The 15,387-nt window shown below is 35.6% G+C and overlaps 1 protein-coding gene across 5 annotated transcripts in view; it reads left to right on the top strand.

Moving 5' to 3' along the window:
• The window catches only part of ebf1b (EBF transcription factor 1b), a 131,767-nt gene extending 120,376 nt beyond the window's left edge, over positions 1-11,391 (top strand). The window contains exons 12-17 of one of the 5 annotated variants that reach the window (XM_079847858.1): positions 1,091-1,156; positions 2,023-2,185; positions 2,285-2,464; positions 4,199-4,393; positions 6,166-6,234; positions 9,886-11,391. In XM_079847858.1, coding sequence (XP_079703984.1) covers positions 1,091-1,156; positions 2,023-2,185; positions 2,285-2,464; positions 4,199-4,393; positions 6,166-6,233 — 672 coding nt within the window. In that variant the 3' untranslated portion in view covers position 6,234; positions 9,886-11,391. Of the gene's footprint in view, positions 1-1,090; positions 1,157-2,007; positions 2,465-4,198; positions 4,394-6,165; positions 6,235-9,885 lie in introns of all 5 variants that reach the window. The other 4 variants (XM_079847857.1, XM_079847856.1, XM_079847859.1 and 1 more) reach the window with 4 other exon arrangements.
• The last annotated feature ends 3,996 nt before the right edge of the window (positions 11,392-15,387 follow it).

Raw genomic sequence — 15,387 nt, 5'->3', positions numbered from 1 at the left:
CATTTTCAGGTCTATTCTCAAAAAATGAATAAAAGGATTACTTACTTAACTACTGCATATCATTTAATACCATAAAATCCCTTACAAATATTATATATTAAATATTAAATAAAACATTATCAAACTAAAATAAAGTACATAAAATAAAACTTTTGGTCATTTTTGACCACCTCACGAACAGTACTAGAGGGTTAATCATGTAAACTTATTAAAATAGCATTTGAGATTTAAGAATTTCCACATATGAAACCTTGGTAATATGCTTCAAAATCACATAAACATTGCGAAATTCATGTGATTTTTCCCCTAAGGGTATTTTAACTTTTATGAGAGATGTCGAATGACAAACCTACAGTAAGTGATATGATCAATGTTTCATCATTAATTCATTGTTTGTGAAAATGTGTTCAAAACACAGGATTTAGTGTCTGAACTTTTACTTTTACTGTGCCATTTGTTGCAATCCTCCCATGCTTGCACATCCCATTCTAGTTTGATAATGTGGAGATATTGCACAAGCCACATAATCACATTATTAAAACAACACAAAAGTCACTAATGCTTTCCAGCCATTGCACTTAAACAATCATGACACCCGTTGTCCTTCTCCCCCATCATGTGACTGCGCAGAAAAGCGTATGTTAAAGTAATTATTTCTCATTAGCAGGAACGCATTGATTCCCTCTCTGATGTACCGTCATCGCAAGAGCTCTTACGAGAGCTGGCTTTCTGCTGAGTTATTGCCCAGTACTGTGAAACCGAGTGACCTTCACTGCAAACATAGATTGCATTGTCCTTCCTCAACGCAAAGCAGATGTTTGCTGAAATACTGCACTTTTTCATCCTGACAGACACAGAACAATTGAGCAAACATCAGCTCCATGTGTTCCACTTGGCTGTGATCACTGACGTTATTAAACGGCAATTCAACCTTTTTTCATCTGTGAAAGAGAACAACATTCCATTGTATAGTTACAAGTGATAAGTGTTATGGATTGTACATTTCGAAACAATGAACTGAGGATGAAAGGGGTTCTAAATCTTTTTTATCATCAATATTTTCTTTGTTTGTGTGTTGTTTTGCATACAGGAAGTGATTTTGAAGAGAGCAGCAGATCTGGTGGAAGCACTTTATGGAATGCCCCACAACAACCAGGTGAGGAACATTATCATTGATACATAACAGCTGCATAAATCTTAACACATTTTGAAAATATATGGGTGTTTCTGTCACTACTTTTGGCCCCGCAAACTTTAAAAAAATAAATAATAATAATAATTTAAAAACTACTTGGTAGTATTTGTCTATTAACAATGTTAATGGATGTAGAATATGGTCGTGCAGAATAAGACATTAATATGTGCTTTATAAGTACTAATAAACAGCCAATATCCTAGTAATATGCATGCTAATAAACAACTGATTAATAGTGAGAAATGCCCTAAACTAAAATATTACCAAATTTTCTTTTTACCTTGTTTTACTAAAGCTATTTTCATATAGCTAGCCTTTTTATGTATCTTAAATACACACAATTAAATAACATTTTCAAACTTACATAATTCGAAATTACAACATGATTGGAAATGAAACAAAATGAAAATATTGTACTAACAATGTATCAAAAGCACGCTTTTCACTGTCACTGTTGTCTTATTGATAAACAAGTACACTAACTTTTGAAGAAAATAAACTGTTAGTGACAAAATATTCATGGAGGGAATGAGGGACGCAATTTGTTAAAATATATATATATTAAAATAATTTTGTATGATGGAATTTCATATTTTAATATTGAAAGTCTTGGTCTGACACAATAAAGGGTAAATCAATACCATTTACAGTACAAAAAAGGAATTATAAAATGTTTCCAAGACGGTTTCTAAAGTGACCTTCATGTAACGCAAACTAAAAACAAAAAAGCCCAGAGATATAAAAGTAACCACCCATATATGTCCTAAAGGAAAGTGTTAAATTGTGAGAGATGATGAATCATTTTTCCCTAGGAAATAATTCTAAAGCGAGCAGCGGACATTGCTGAGGCCCTGTACAATGTGCCACGAAACCACAACCAGCTCACCGGCCTCACCAACAGCTCCGTCCATGCGAGCATGATGGGAGTGAACTCTTTCACTGGACAGCTCGCCGTTAACGTCTCAGAGTCGTCTCAGGGTGGAAACCAGGGTGAGATATTGTTTCTCTCTCTTTCTCTCACGCAAACTTGCACAAGAGTCCATCAAAGCTGTGTACACACAACTAAGTTTTCTGTGTGTCTGGCTGCAGGTTTCAGTCGTAACACGAGTAGCGTATCGCCGCACGGCTATGTGCCCAGTTCCACCCCTCAGCAGGGCAGTTACAGTACGGTATCCACCAGCATGAATGGCTACGGCAACGGCGGCATGACCAACCTGACCGGCTCCCCGAGCTTCCTGAATGGCTCAGCCACCAACTCGCCCTACGCAAGTGAGTTTCCAAGATGTGATATATTCTATATATTTCGCCCATAAAACACAAAAGGAGATGTTTAGCAGAATGTCCAAGCTGCTCTTTTCCATACAATAAAAGTAAAATGATGAAAATTCGCCTTAAAAGCACTAAAACCTACTCTGACATGCTTTCATGTGCTATTTAAATACATACACATGAGATTTGAGATCTTTTAAAATACATTTAAAAGGTGTTTAAAGTACAATCTTTTGGAACTTTTGATTTCGGGGGGTGAAATTTGACAGTTGAAGTGCTTAATTCACACTCCAACAAGGCTGTGTTTCCAAACAAACTTCTGTCTTTGATGCACAATCATTGGAGGAAGTCTGACAGTATGGGCCTTTAGGTCTGATGCAATTCCCACCTGAGAATTCCCACAATCCTCCTGCTCCGCAGTCTGTATTCAACAGCTCTTTAAAAGTTCTCTCCTCATCAACTGTTGACGCGCTTTCTCTTCTGCTCGCCTGACAATGCCACCTCACTCCAGCTGTTATTTATTGTTCTAATTCTTAATTGCTCGCTCTTTCCAATTAACCAGAGACGAGAAAGCGAGCCAGAGACAAAAGAATTGTGATGTGTTTGTTTGGTTTAATTATGACTTGATCAGTGAAGGGTGTTTGTTTGGGGGGCAATCTGACACTTAGGGTACGTTTACGGGACAACGATGTATTAAACACGGAAAAGTTTTTCCTTTGCGTTTTTTGCACACAGGCGACAACGTTGTCAAAACGATTCCCGATCACACGGATCCGCGAAAACGATTAAAACGCTGTTTTCTGCTGCCAGGCCAGTAGTTGGCGATGTCACTTTGTAAAGAAACACTACGCCTATAGACTGAGCACATAATATGCTTGCGCATGATGTAATCGTTTTCACAAATTCGCATTTTTGTAGTTTACACAGAGACGATAACGGTTTTTAAAAATTTGCACTCAAACGTTTGCATTTTCAGGCCCTCAAAAGGTTGTTGTGTAAATGAATCGCCAAAACACATAAAAAGTTTTCCGTATTTAGTTAAAAATTATGTCGTGTAAATGCCCCCTAAATTTTCAAAAAGGAGAAGAAATCAGCGGGATGCACAACTTTGACTCAAACACCCCACACAAAAGAAAAGAAAGCAATCAAAAATCCGTCAATGCAAACCTGCCCACTTTTTCCTCCGACGACTCTGGTCCTTTCAACAAACCAGGGTTTTACTGCCTCTGTCAAATTTTAATTCTGTGAATTAAAGACTGTTAATTAAATCAATAAAGTAATTGACGGGCTAACACTTGAAATGCAATGTTAACAAGTATTATAAAAGGCTCACTGACTCCATCAGACAATTCCAATCAGTCCCAGAGACCCCTGTTAAGCTTTCAATTTTCATCAATTGATTAGACTTGATTAATGGATTGTGCATTTGCTGCAAGGTTTCACTTGATCTAATTTAATGTGGCAACTTGGATTTTTAAATGAAGTATATAAAAAGGAAAACTATACCAAATAGCAAAATTGACCCAAAACAAATAGCTAAAGGTTAAACCCAAAACTATTTGAATTGGGAAAGGAAAATGTTTAACATTAAAATTTACATTAAAGAAAAAAATTTAGTGTAATCATTTCCGCCCTAAACTCTTTCCCACAAGAATTTCCTTTCCTAATTTATCTCTTCCTTCCTTGTCTTTCTGCTAAATCCAAAATTCACCCTCACTTCCTGCATTCCCTCAGTCGTCCCCTCCAGCCCCACCATGGCCTCCTCCACCAGCCTGCCCTCAAACTGCAGCAGCTCCTCTGGAATCTTCTCCTTCTCTCCGGCAAACATGGTTTCAGCTGTGAAACAGAAGAGCGCGTTCGCTCCCGTCGTTCGGCCCCAGTCCTCACCTCCACCGACATGCACCAGCACCAATGGGAACGGTCTCCAAGGTAACGCACAAGTCCTTCACACTCAAATGACAGTAATGACATCATAAAACTTTAAAAAATGAAAATACTGCAGCAATAAAAAAGGATGTTCACCCAAAACACTGACAACGCTGTATACCACTGTATGTGCAAATGACTTCCAGGGGATCGACTTTTCTAAAGGAAGGTCTTGCGCAACTCAGTTTGGCAGCTTTTGGCACCTGTAATGATGTTCACCCAAAAATGAAAATGCTGTCATAATTACTCACCCTCATGTCGTTCCAAAGCCTTTCGTTCATCTTCTGAATAAAAACAAAGATTTTAATGAAAATCTGAGATATTTCTGTCGCTCTATTGACAGCTACGCAACAACCATTTTGACGCTTCGAAAAGTTCATAAAGAGATCCATATGAATTGAGCGGCGCACAAATCAGTTGTGGTAAACGAAAGCTTAAGCATGTTCGCTTGGTGTGCGAGAACCAATGAGGTTCATTCTCGTGTTACGCAGCACGTTTGAGCTTTAGCAAGAGCCAATGAGGTTCATTCTCGTGTTACGCAGCACGTTTGAGCTTCAGCAAGAACCAATGAGGTTCATTCTCGTGTTACGCAGCACGTTTCATCTTCTGTAAGAACCAATGAGGTTCATTCTCGTGTTACGCAGCACGTTTGAGCTTTAGCAAGAACCAATGAGGTTCATTCTCGTGTTACGCAGCACGTTTGAGCTTCTGTAAGAACCAATGAGGTTCATTCTCGTGTTACGCAGCACGTTTGAGCTTTAGCAAGAACCAATGAGGTTCATTCTCGTGTTACACAGCACGTTTGAGCTTCAGCAAGAACCAATGAGGTTCATTCTCGTGTTACGCAGCACGTTTGAGCTTCAGCAAGAACCAATGAGGTTCACTCTCGTGTTACGCAGCACGTTTGAGCTTCAGGAAGAACCAATGAAGTTTGTTCTCATGCGTCAAGCAGGTTTGATTTTCTGTTTATGTTAATTGATTAATATTTATATGTGAATAAAAGCATAAATTTAATCTGTTTATCATATAAAGTGATCGAGTCTTTTTTTAAAAATTGGACAAAACCGCTTGATTCATATGGATTAGTTTTACAATTTCTTTATGAACTTTTTGAAGTGACAAAGTGGTGGTTGCATCTTTTTTTAAATGAAATCTCTCAAATTTCATTTAGAATATCTTCACTTGTGTTTCGAAGATGAACGAAAGTCTTACGGGTTTGTAACGTCACGAGTTTGGGCTCAGTAAGATTTTTTTAAAGAAGTCTCTTCTGCTCACCAAGGCTGGATTTATTTGATCACAAATACAGTAAAAACAGTAATATTGTGAAATATTATTACAATTCGAAATTAACTTTTTTTTCTTTTTTAATATATTTTAAAAATGTAATTTATTCCTGTGACAGTCAGTGTCACATGATCCTTCAGAAATCATTCTAATATGCTGATTTGTTCTCAAGAAACATGTCTTATTATTATCAGTGTTGAGAACTGTTGTGCTGCTTAATATATTTGGGGAAACCATGATGAAAATCTTAACTAATGCTTTAATTTAATGCGTCCTTGTTGTGTATAAAAAAGTCTTAATTACCCCAAACTTTTGAATGGTAGTGTAACATCACTAAAGTCTAGTAAGGATCTGTAACGTAAACTAGAAGCATGAATGTCTAATCTTCCTTTTGACCATATACTCACCCATAATTCGGTCTGATATTAACCTCTCTCTCTCTCTCTCTGTCTTCTTTCCCTTTCCCGTCTTCTTCTCTCCACTTCCCTTAGATCAGTCTTTTGTCGACTCTAACAAGTACTCCACAGCCAGCGCACTCCAGGGCCTGGCCTTCTCCTGAAGTACGTTACTCATCCGTTACTTCTCCCATGTTCATCCCACTCCTCACATGTTTCTGTATCTGACCATCCATCCATCCATTCCTACAAATAACAGATTTTGCATAGTAAAAATTGTATTTCTTAAGGTAAAGTGTGGAATTTTTGACTTTTAAATACAAGAGTCAGCTATAAGAAATTCATTTTGACCAATGGCGTGAGATGGAGGCGGGACTTTCTGTTTGCCGACCAATGACAGACATGAGGAATGTTTGAGAAACCTGTTTGAAAACAGTCATTATTTTTGCAATTCCGTTTGTTGACGCTAATGTGCAGAAATTACACACTTCACCTTTAAATATCCCATGTTTCCCATATATCAAACTCTTTCTGTTTTATCATAAACCTGTAGAGCATGTTACTTCTAAAATTATGTTACTGTCTGTCAATTTTATGTGTGAGTGTCTGTTCGCTTGTGTTTGGGGTTGAGTTTCACCTCCAGCAGTTCCTAGAGAACACAACCCTTCCAAAATAGTTCACCTCTCTTTTTTTTCTCTTTTTTTCTTGTTTGTCAGCAGTTGCTAAACTCATGTCGAGTCAGACCTGCAGTGCTAAGCATTTTTCTCTTGTTAAAAAGTCCATGTTGGCTAACTCATATTAAAAAGAGTGACGATTCTGGAATGAATTTCAATTGACGTGATATTAGACTGTCTCAGCTTTACAATGAATTCATAATTTTTAAGTGGTGCACACCAGGGCAAGCATGGCCTTACAAGCCCAGAACAATGAAGCTAACTGCTTGCAAACAATTAGGAGTTGGTTGAGACGTTTAATCAACCGCTTCAAGTGTCTAGCTTGTGCCAATTTTGCATTGACGCTGAAAGAGTTTAGGATTTATCCCTCATCTGAAAGTCCCACGGTTTGTTACACAGATGTGAAATCAGTTTTCGAGATTAAAGAACTATTAATAGCTGCGGAAAATATGAAACGATGTCCAGTCTTGTAGCGATGCTTTGCTGTACAACTCACACTCTTACATACACTACTGGTCAAAATTATAAGAATAATTACGTTTTTTTCATGCTTTTTTTTATAATGTCTCTTGTGCTCACCAAGACTGTATATTAATTTGATCAAAGATACAGTAATATTATGAAATATCATTACAATTAAAAGAGCTGTTTATGTCTATTTTAACATGTTATTTATTTCTGTGATCAAAACTGAATTTTCAGTATCATTACTCCAGTCTTCAGTGTCACATGATCCTTCAGAAATCATTCTAATATGCTGATTTGCTGCTCAAGAAACATTTCTGATTATTATCAATGTTGAAAACTGTAACTACATTACCATTCAAATGTTTGTGGTAAATAAAACAGTTATTTTAAATTGCAATAATACTTCACAATTACTGTTTTTTCTGTATTTTTTATCAAACAAATGCAGCCTTGGTGAGCACAAAAGATGTCTTTCAAAAACATTAGAAAATCTTAATTACTCCAAACTTTTGACCAGTAGTGTTTCATTCACTCACATTTTATATGCAGCTCTTTTAATGATGGGTTGTTTAACCCTCTGAGGTCTGAGCTGTTTTCTGGGCCCTGGAGGTGTTCTGACATGCTCTGACATTTCTGGTTATTTCTGTTACTTGTGACATTTTCATGGCTAAAGTCTAATTACACTGTATTCAGCACAAACCCTGCTACAATAATATATCAACAGCATGTATGTAAAAGTTTGTAGTTTTGAGATAATGACATTTATGCGTGGTTTGTGAAAATACAAAAAAAAATTCTCACTGAAATAAGGCCATGAAACCCCTACTGATTATTTCTTCACAAGACTTTTGAAAGTTGTATGACGTAGCCTAGAATATTTGCTGCAAAACTATGTGAAAATCACCCTGACTGCTCATTCAGAGAAGACAATATATTGATTTAAAAATTTTACGACGTGTTTTGTGTGAATAAGCCTTATGCGAAGGGGCGGATAACCTCATTAATATGTAAGGCTTTTCTCACCTGAGAAAGACAAAGAACCTCCCTAATGGCCCTATTAGGAGCTTATCAGGGCCCATCATTCTGAGCAACCTTGCACAATACTGTAAATGAGGAGATTTAAAAAAGAATGGCTTTTAAATTGTTTGGATTTATTTACACAACATAATCCAAATAGACACAACAAATGGCAAAAAAGCACTTATTGAAAGACAGAGACCTTTGTGCCATTCCTAAAAACATTGTACATACCTTCAATTTCCAAGGTGTTTGATTTTCACTTTACCATGTTCATGTTCCAGAGACTCATGTGAATGTTGAAGTCGGCAGGACTCATCTGGGCCCTGAAAAAAAAGTGAACATACTGATATCAAGAGAAAGGTCTGCACGATTTTGGAAATAAATATTAGATTTTTCTGGTTAAAATTGCTTTTTAAAGTTCACAAAATACACACACACACACACACACACACAAATGTTTCCAACAATATATAGTAAATGAACACCAGGTTTGTTGTGCCTTGTAGGCATAGGCTATGCGCAGTGCTGGGTAAAATAATAATAAAAATATTTCAGTAACAACCAAGCTAGAGAAAAATATATTGATTATCATGTTACTTTGAATGTTTCCATTCGTTATTATGATATAAAATGAGATAATAGTAAAAACATGAAGCCGTTTGAGGTGTTTTGCTTTTCAAATTTTCAAATGATACATTCAAACGCGATCGCGCTGCAAAATCTGATACATTCAAACGCGATCGCGCTCAAATATAAAACATTATGGTTACCATATACATATCTACGTTTGACCAGATAGCCACAAACACAGTAGGCCTAACAGTAAACACGGGTCTAAATATTATAATATTCCCCATATATCTAGCAACAGTTCAACTGCAACGTGACATTTATGCAACAATAACAAACATGTAAGAATTTCTTACCTTAAATCTTTCTTGTCTTCAAATTGCGTTCTTCTTCTTCTGAGGTAGCCTAAATCCAATGTAAGCTCAGGCGCGTCTTTCAAACTCGACGAAAAGTGAAGTGAAGTGTTTTGGTGTTTTGTTTCTGAGGTAACGAGCGCGTTCGCGTTCCATGTGGAGATTTGCATGTGAATATCTTTTGCGCGAGTGGGCGTGGCCAAATTAACTGTAATGAGCAAGCGTTTGAGAAGCTGGACATCTTGTTGGTTTTATACAAATTACTTAAACAGAAAATATTTGTTTTCGTTTTGAACCCGATCATTTAAAAGTACACACTTAAATGTTTATAAAGGTGTATGGCTCATAAATGTGTGACAAGTATTCGCTGAGTTTTGTTTCAGTTTATAGACGTGCTCAAGAAAAAAAAGTTCACCGCGACGGAGAGGCAGAACGCACACCCTGTTTATATTCTTTATTTTACAAAAGCACAATGTTTTGATTTGATTGTAAGTGGACACATACAAAAGTAGAAATATCACAGATTCTTTTTTTATATTTCTTTTTTCTGTATGACCATAAATGACGGAGTAATTTAAGTTTATAGTGCTACAATGTGGAGAAAATCCAGCAAAACGCGCCGGCGCGTTTGCCGACCTCAGAGGGTTAATGGAGTAGAGTGAACTAACTCTCTCTCTCTCTCTCTCTCTCTCTCTCTCTCTCTCTCTCTCTCTCTCTCTCTCTCTTCACAGTTATCCCTGGAATGATCGTTCCTCCCATGTAGGGTGCGTCTGTGCGTGTGTGTGTGTGTGTGTGTGTGTGCGTGCGTGTGTGTGCAGACAGAAAGATGAAACGTGCTCTTTCATGCCACTGGTCTCACTGAGCGTGTTCAGAAAACTCCGGTGCTGGACTGACCTCGCGGTCCTGTTCTGAAGGATGAAAAACTACAAACTCAGGCCCTTTTTAACACAATCTGCTTTGAAACAAAAAGATATAGAGGAAGAACGATAGGAGAAAAAAATATTGGACTGAACTGTTGTACCTCCCTGTTTTGATGTTGAAATTTGTACTCACCTTCTAGACACTTTTTAAGATAAGGAGCGACAGCACAGACGATGCTCACCCGCCCCATCTACACTATAACATGAGAGGTCTATTTATTTAAAAAACGTAGTTATTGATTTGCCATCATATTTGTGTGTTTCTGTGTGTACCACCCTTTTATGAAATGATACCTGACACGATATTGCAGTGGTTTCTATTTATGATTTTAGATGCTAATGAAGGATTGCAGGTGATTTTTGCGCAGTAATGTCCCACTGAATTTGCTAAATTGCTTTTGAATTTGAAGAAATTTTGGTCAATCACGTCTACAAAATGTGCCAGCAATGTGAATTTATATTTAAACTGTGGCGGTGAAAATATAATTTATGCTTTTTATTTTATTTTATTTTTTTACCATGGTTAAAAACCAATTTGTAAATGCCAAAGGGAGAAACTCAGCTCCTTTGCATTGTCACTGTCATGTCCTGATTTTCACACTCATATCCCATTTGCTGAGATTATGCTGCCTTCAAGGAAGTACTGATTTAAAAAAAAAAAAAAAAGAGAGACTTGGTTGTAAAAAATATATATATATTATATTGGGCATGTTTGACATTTCATGTGTGAAGTATGGAAGCTTGTTTCCGCCACAGAATAAAAAATAAAATAAAAAAGGTAATTGCGACTTTTTATCTCACAATTATTTTTTTCCCTGCAATTGCGATTTTATATCTTGCTATTCTGAGAAAAAAAGTCAGAATTGCAAAAATATAAACAAAATTGTGAGTGATAAAGTCAGAATTGCGAGTAATAAACACAATTGCGAGTTATAAAGTCAAAATTGTGAGATATAAACACAATTGCGAGTTATAAAGTTAGAATTGCGAGATATAAGCAAAATTTTGAGGTTATAAAGTCAGAATTGCGAGATATAAACACAATTGCGAGTTATAAAGTCAGAATTGCGAGATATAAACACAATTGCGAGTTATAAAGTCAGAATTGTGAGATATAAACAAAATTGTGAGTTATAAAATCAGAGTTGTGAGATATAAGCAAAATTTTGAGGTTATAAAGTCAGAATTGCGAGATTTAAACACAATTGCGAGTTATAAAGTCAGAATTGCGAGATATAAACACAATTGCGAGTTATAAAGTCAGAATTGTGAGATATAAACAAAATTGTGAGTTATAAAATCAAAGTTGTGAGATATAAACAAAATATTGAGGTTATAAAGTCAGAATTGCGAGATATAAACAAAATTGCGAGTTATAAAGTCAGAATTGTGAGATATAAACACAATTGCGAGTTATAAAGTCAGAAATGCGAGATATAAACAAAATTGTGAGTTATAAAATCAGAGTTGTGAGATATAAGCAAAATTTTGAGGTTATAAATTCAGAATTGCGAGATATAAACACAATTGCGAGTTATAAGTCAGAATTGCGAGATATAAACACAATTGCGAGTTATAAAGTCAGAATTGTGAGATATAAACAAAATTGCGAGTTATAAAGTCAGAATTGCGAGATATAAACACAATTGCGAGTTATAAAGTCAGAATTGTGAGATATAAACAAAATTATGAGTTATAAAATCAAAGTTGTGAGATATAAACAAAATTTTGAGGTTATAAAGTCAGAATTGCGAGATAAAAACAAAATTGCTAGTTGTAAAGTCAATTGTAATATATAAACACACAATTGTGAGTTACAAAGTCAGAATTGTCTGCTGATTTCCCTCTCGCAATTGTTTATATCTCGCAATTCTGACTTTATAACTCGCAATTGCGATTTTAGGGAAAAAAAGTAGGAATTGCAAAATACAAACTCGCAATTGCGAGAAAAAAGTCAGAATTCCGGGTTACAAAGTCAGACTTGTCAGCTGACTTTTCTCTCACACAATTGTATATATTGTGAGTTTATGTCTCGCAATTCTGACTTTTTTATAAAGAATTCACAATTATCTTTTTTATTTTTTATTTTATTCCCTGGCACAAACAAGCTTCCATAGTGACACTTTTTAGTACCAATGCAACAAAATTAAAAGCGAAAGGTGCTTGTAAGTTATGTACCTGCTGCTTTATGTTTTTTTTTTATATGGTTTTGTCGCATAAAATTAGTGTTGCTATTGTTATTCTTGAGCATACAAAATGCATCCAAAACATTCACAGACAATTTTCACAGTTATTAAGATCAATACCAATTTGTTTCCACAGTGATTTTTAATTAACACAACTCTAACTTGGAAAGACTTAAAGGCTTAAAGAAAAGAAGCTCAAGTTTCTCATTGGAAATAATACTGTGGCAAATATGATCATTTCGACATGACTTGAAGGCAACATTTGACATTTCATTCTCATCTCTACCCAGTTTTTTCATTGTGTAACACCAAAATGTATAGACCAAACATGTACCCATAGTAAGACAAAACAGACAAGACAAGTACACATTATATACAGAGACAAGACGGTCAAAGCCCAGACGTTCTAAAGCGATTGCTGCCTCCTTTTTACAGTATATCTACTCTCTATGGAGGATTTGTATTTGTGGACAACAAAAAAATGCAAATTATCAGTGTATTTTATGCCATTTCAAAAACCTTTTTCCTTTTAATTTGTTTGTGTTGTAGAAAAACTGATAACTTTTATCATTTAGTTTGCGATGGACTTCCTCCAGTAGGCAGTCAGAAAGATCGAGACGGAAACGATTAAGTATTTAATGCATGTTGGAGCCGTTTTGCTTTTCTTGTAGATTAGTGGTTCTCAACTCGCTTAGAGTTTTCATTGGATTCAAGCGGTTTCACAACACAGCTCTGAAATGATCATGCAAAAGTCTTCAAAATCACACTGAAGTTGATTAAAATGACCATTAAATTATAACTATGCACATTAAATGATTAATCATTTAACATTTTTCCGCCCTGCTACCCGTGACCCCGTCAGAACAGACCCGTCGCCCGTTTTTGAGATGTAAGATCAGTCTGATCGTATGGTCGGGACATGAGGGGTTTGGATGTTACGGGATGGTCGGCACTGTGAAAGCTCTGCACCCCTCTCATGAATGATCAAAGATCTAGAAGACGACATTACTTAGGTTTTAGATGTATGCTTTGTACAGACTGATAAATATGTTTGATTTTGTAATTCTCTTTTATTTTGCCAAAGTCATTGTTTTAAATATATTTATACATCAGAATGGAGTCATAAGGCAGCTTTATACAACCTAGTGTCACTGATATAATGTTTACGACATACTTAGCAGATCTCATTGACTTTAGCTCTGAGGTTTCAATGATCACGAAGGGATATATGTAGGATATCCATAAGAATATTGTATGCATCGCTTCAAATTGTACATGCTTCAAATTGTCTTCATGTTTGTGTGTTTTTCGCTCATCGTTTGGCGATGATCTGTTTTTATTTTGTCATCTGCCGATTTGTGTCCATAAATGTGATTTTGAAATTTTACGTGTATAGTAATTTTGTATGTCAAAGAACAACCGCGTTTTTTAGTCCATTCTGGGGTTTTTTTTTTTCTTTATGAAAATGTGTTGTTATACCATTTTGTTTCAGAATGCAAGATTTGTTAAATAATATGTACTTTTAATGCAATGAAGTTTGAGAATATATTCACCAAGTTAACAATATAATAATCTTTTAATTTTGCCTCTCTGGAACTTGGTCCAGAGAAAAGGATAGTTATTGTTTTGATGCTCAGCAAATATACAGTAATTTCTCCCTATTTTTTTTATGTTTTTCCTTTGGAACGTCCCCCCCCCCCTCTTTTTCAAAAGGAAAAATAATACACATATATTTTCCTTTATCTCCCTTGTCAATAATTCTACAATCCTTGTTTTCTCATGGAAGTGTACCAACAATCAAATGTCTTAATGCAGATTTCTCTTTTTTACATTATTTATTTATTTTTAAAAGAATTTATTTAGATATCTTTGGGTAGAAAAAAAAGTTAAACTATGGAGTAACAGCACAAGAGTCTATACAGTTATTCGCTCGTTCATGTCATTCCATGACACTCCTCTCCACTGTCACGTCTTAATGAGTTTCATCCCATTCTTGTTTCAGTGCATCACATCACAAAACTTTCCAAGTCCCTGCGTTTAGAATTTCTGGGATTTTTAAACAACTATGTTAGCTTACGAGGCTTTCCCCCATTATTTAAGTGGATATCAAATGCAAAGCTATCATTTGGTGGTCACTTGATTTATTGAATATTATGCCACACATCCAAACTGAAAAGAAGTCTGCTACTATTTTTCCTGTTGATTGCAAACTTGTTGTAGACTGGACTTTCAGTGGGCAGTTATTACTGGTGAAAAATATAAAAAGAAACTACTGTAAAGATGATCATTTTTTAATTACCTTTGAACTGTAAAATAACTTTTTGACTTTCACAATATTTAATTAAAGTTTCCTCTTGTCTGTGACTCTTCATTCTTTGTGTTTTTTTTCCATTTCAAATTATCAAAATGTGAGATACAACTAAGCGTTTAGATGCTATGTTTTAAAAAAAAATAGTTTACGACATTGTAATAAAGCAATTATTACATATGAATAAAGAAATTGTTGTAGTGCAGGGGTTCAGACTACTGCATTTCACATGATCACACACAAGCCTGTCATCTGCAATAAGAGTAGAAGTCAATTTATATTCACATCAGAAATTAAGTGCCCCTTATTAGTAATATGGACCATTTTAATGACTCTAGTTCATTAATATATTATATCCTTCTGGCATAAAAGATATATCCACTGTCGCTTAAACATGTTAATGATGGCTCTGGTTCTTTTTTAAATTAAAATGCATTTGGCACTTAATTGATTCATCATTTACATTTACAGTCATCAGCAGATATATTCGCATATACACTCACCTAAATGATTATTAGGAACACCTGTTCAATTTCTCATTAATGCAATTATCTAATCAACCAATCACATGGCAGTTGCTTCAATGCATTTAGGGGTGTGGTCCTGGTCAAGACAATCTCCTGAACTCCAAACTGAATGTCAGAATGGGAAAGAAAGGTGATTTAAGCAATTTTGAGCGTGGCATGGTTGTTGGTGCCAGACGGGCCGGTCTGAGTATTTCACAATCTGCTCAGTTACTGGGATTTTCATGCACAACCATTTCTAGGGTTTACAAAGAATGGTGTGAAAAGGGAAAAACATCCAGTATGCGGCAGTCCT

This window comes from Squalius cephalus (assembly GCF_949319135.1).
Source record: "Squalius cephalus genome assembly, chromosome: 17".
NCBI lineage: Eukaryota > Metazoa > Chordata > Actinopteri > Cypriniformes > Leuciscidae > Squalius > Squalius cephalus.
Note: the sequence above shows the minus strand (reverse complement) of the source record. Positions and strands in the feature narration are given on the sequence as shown.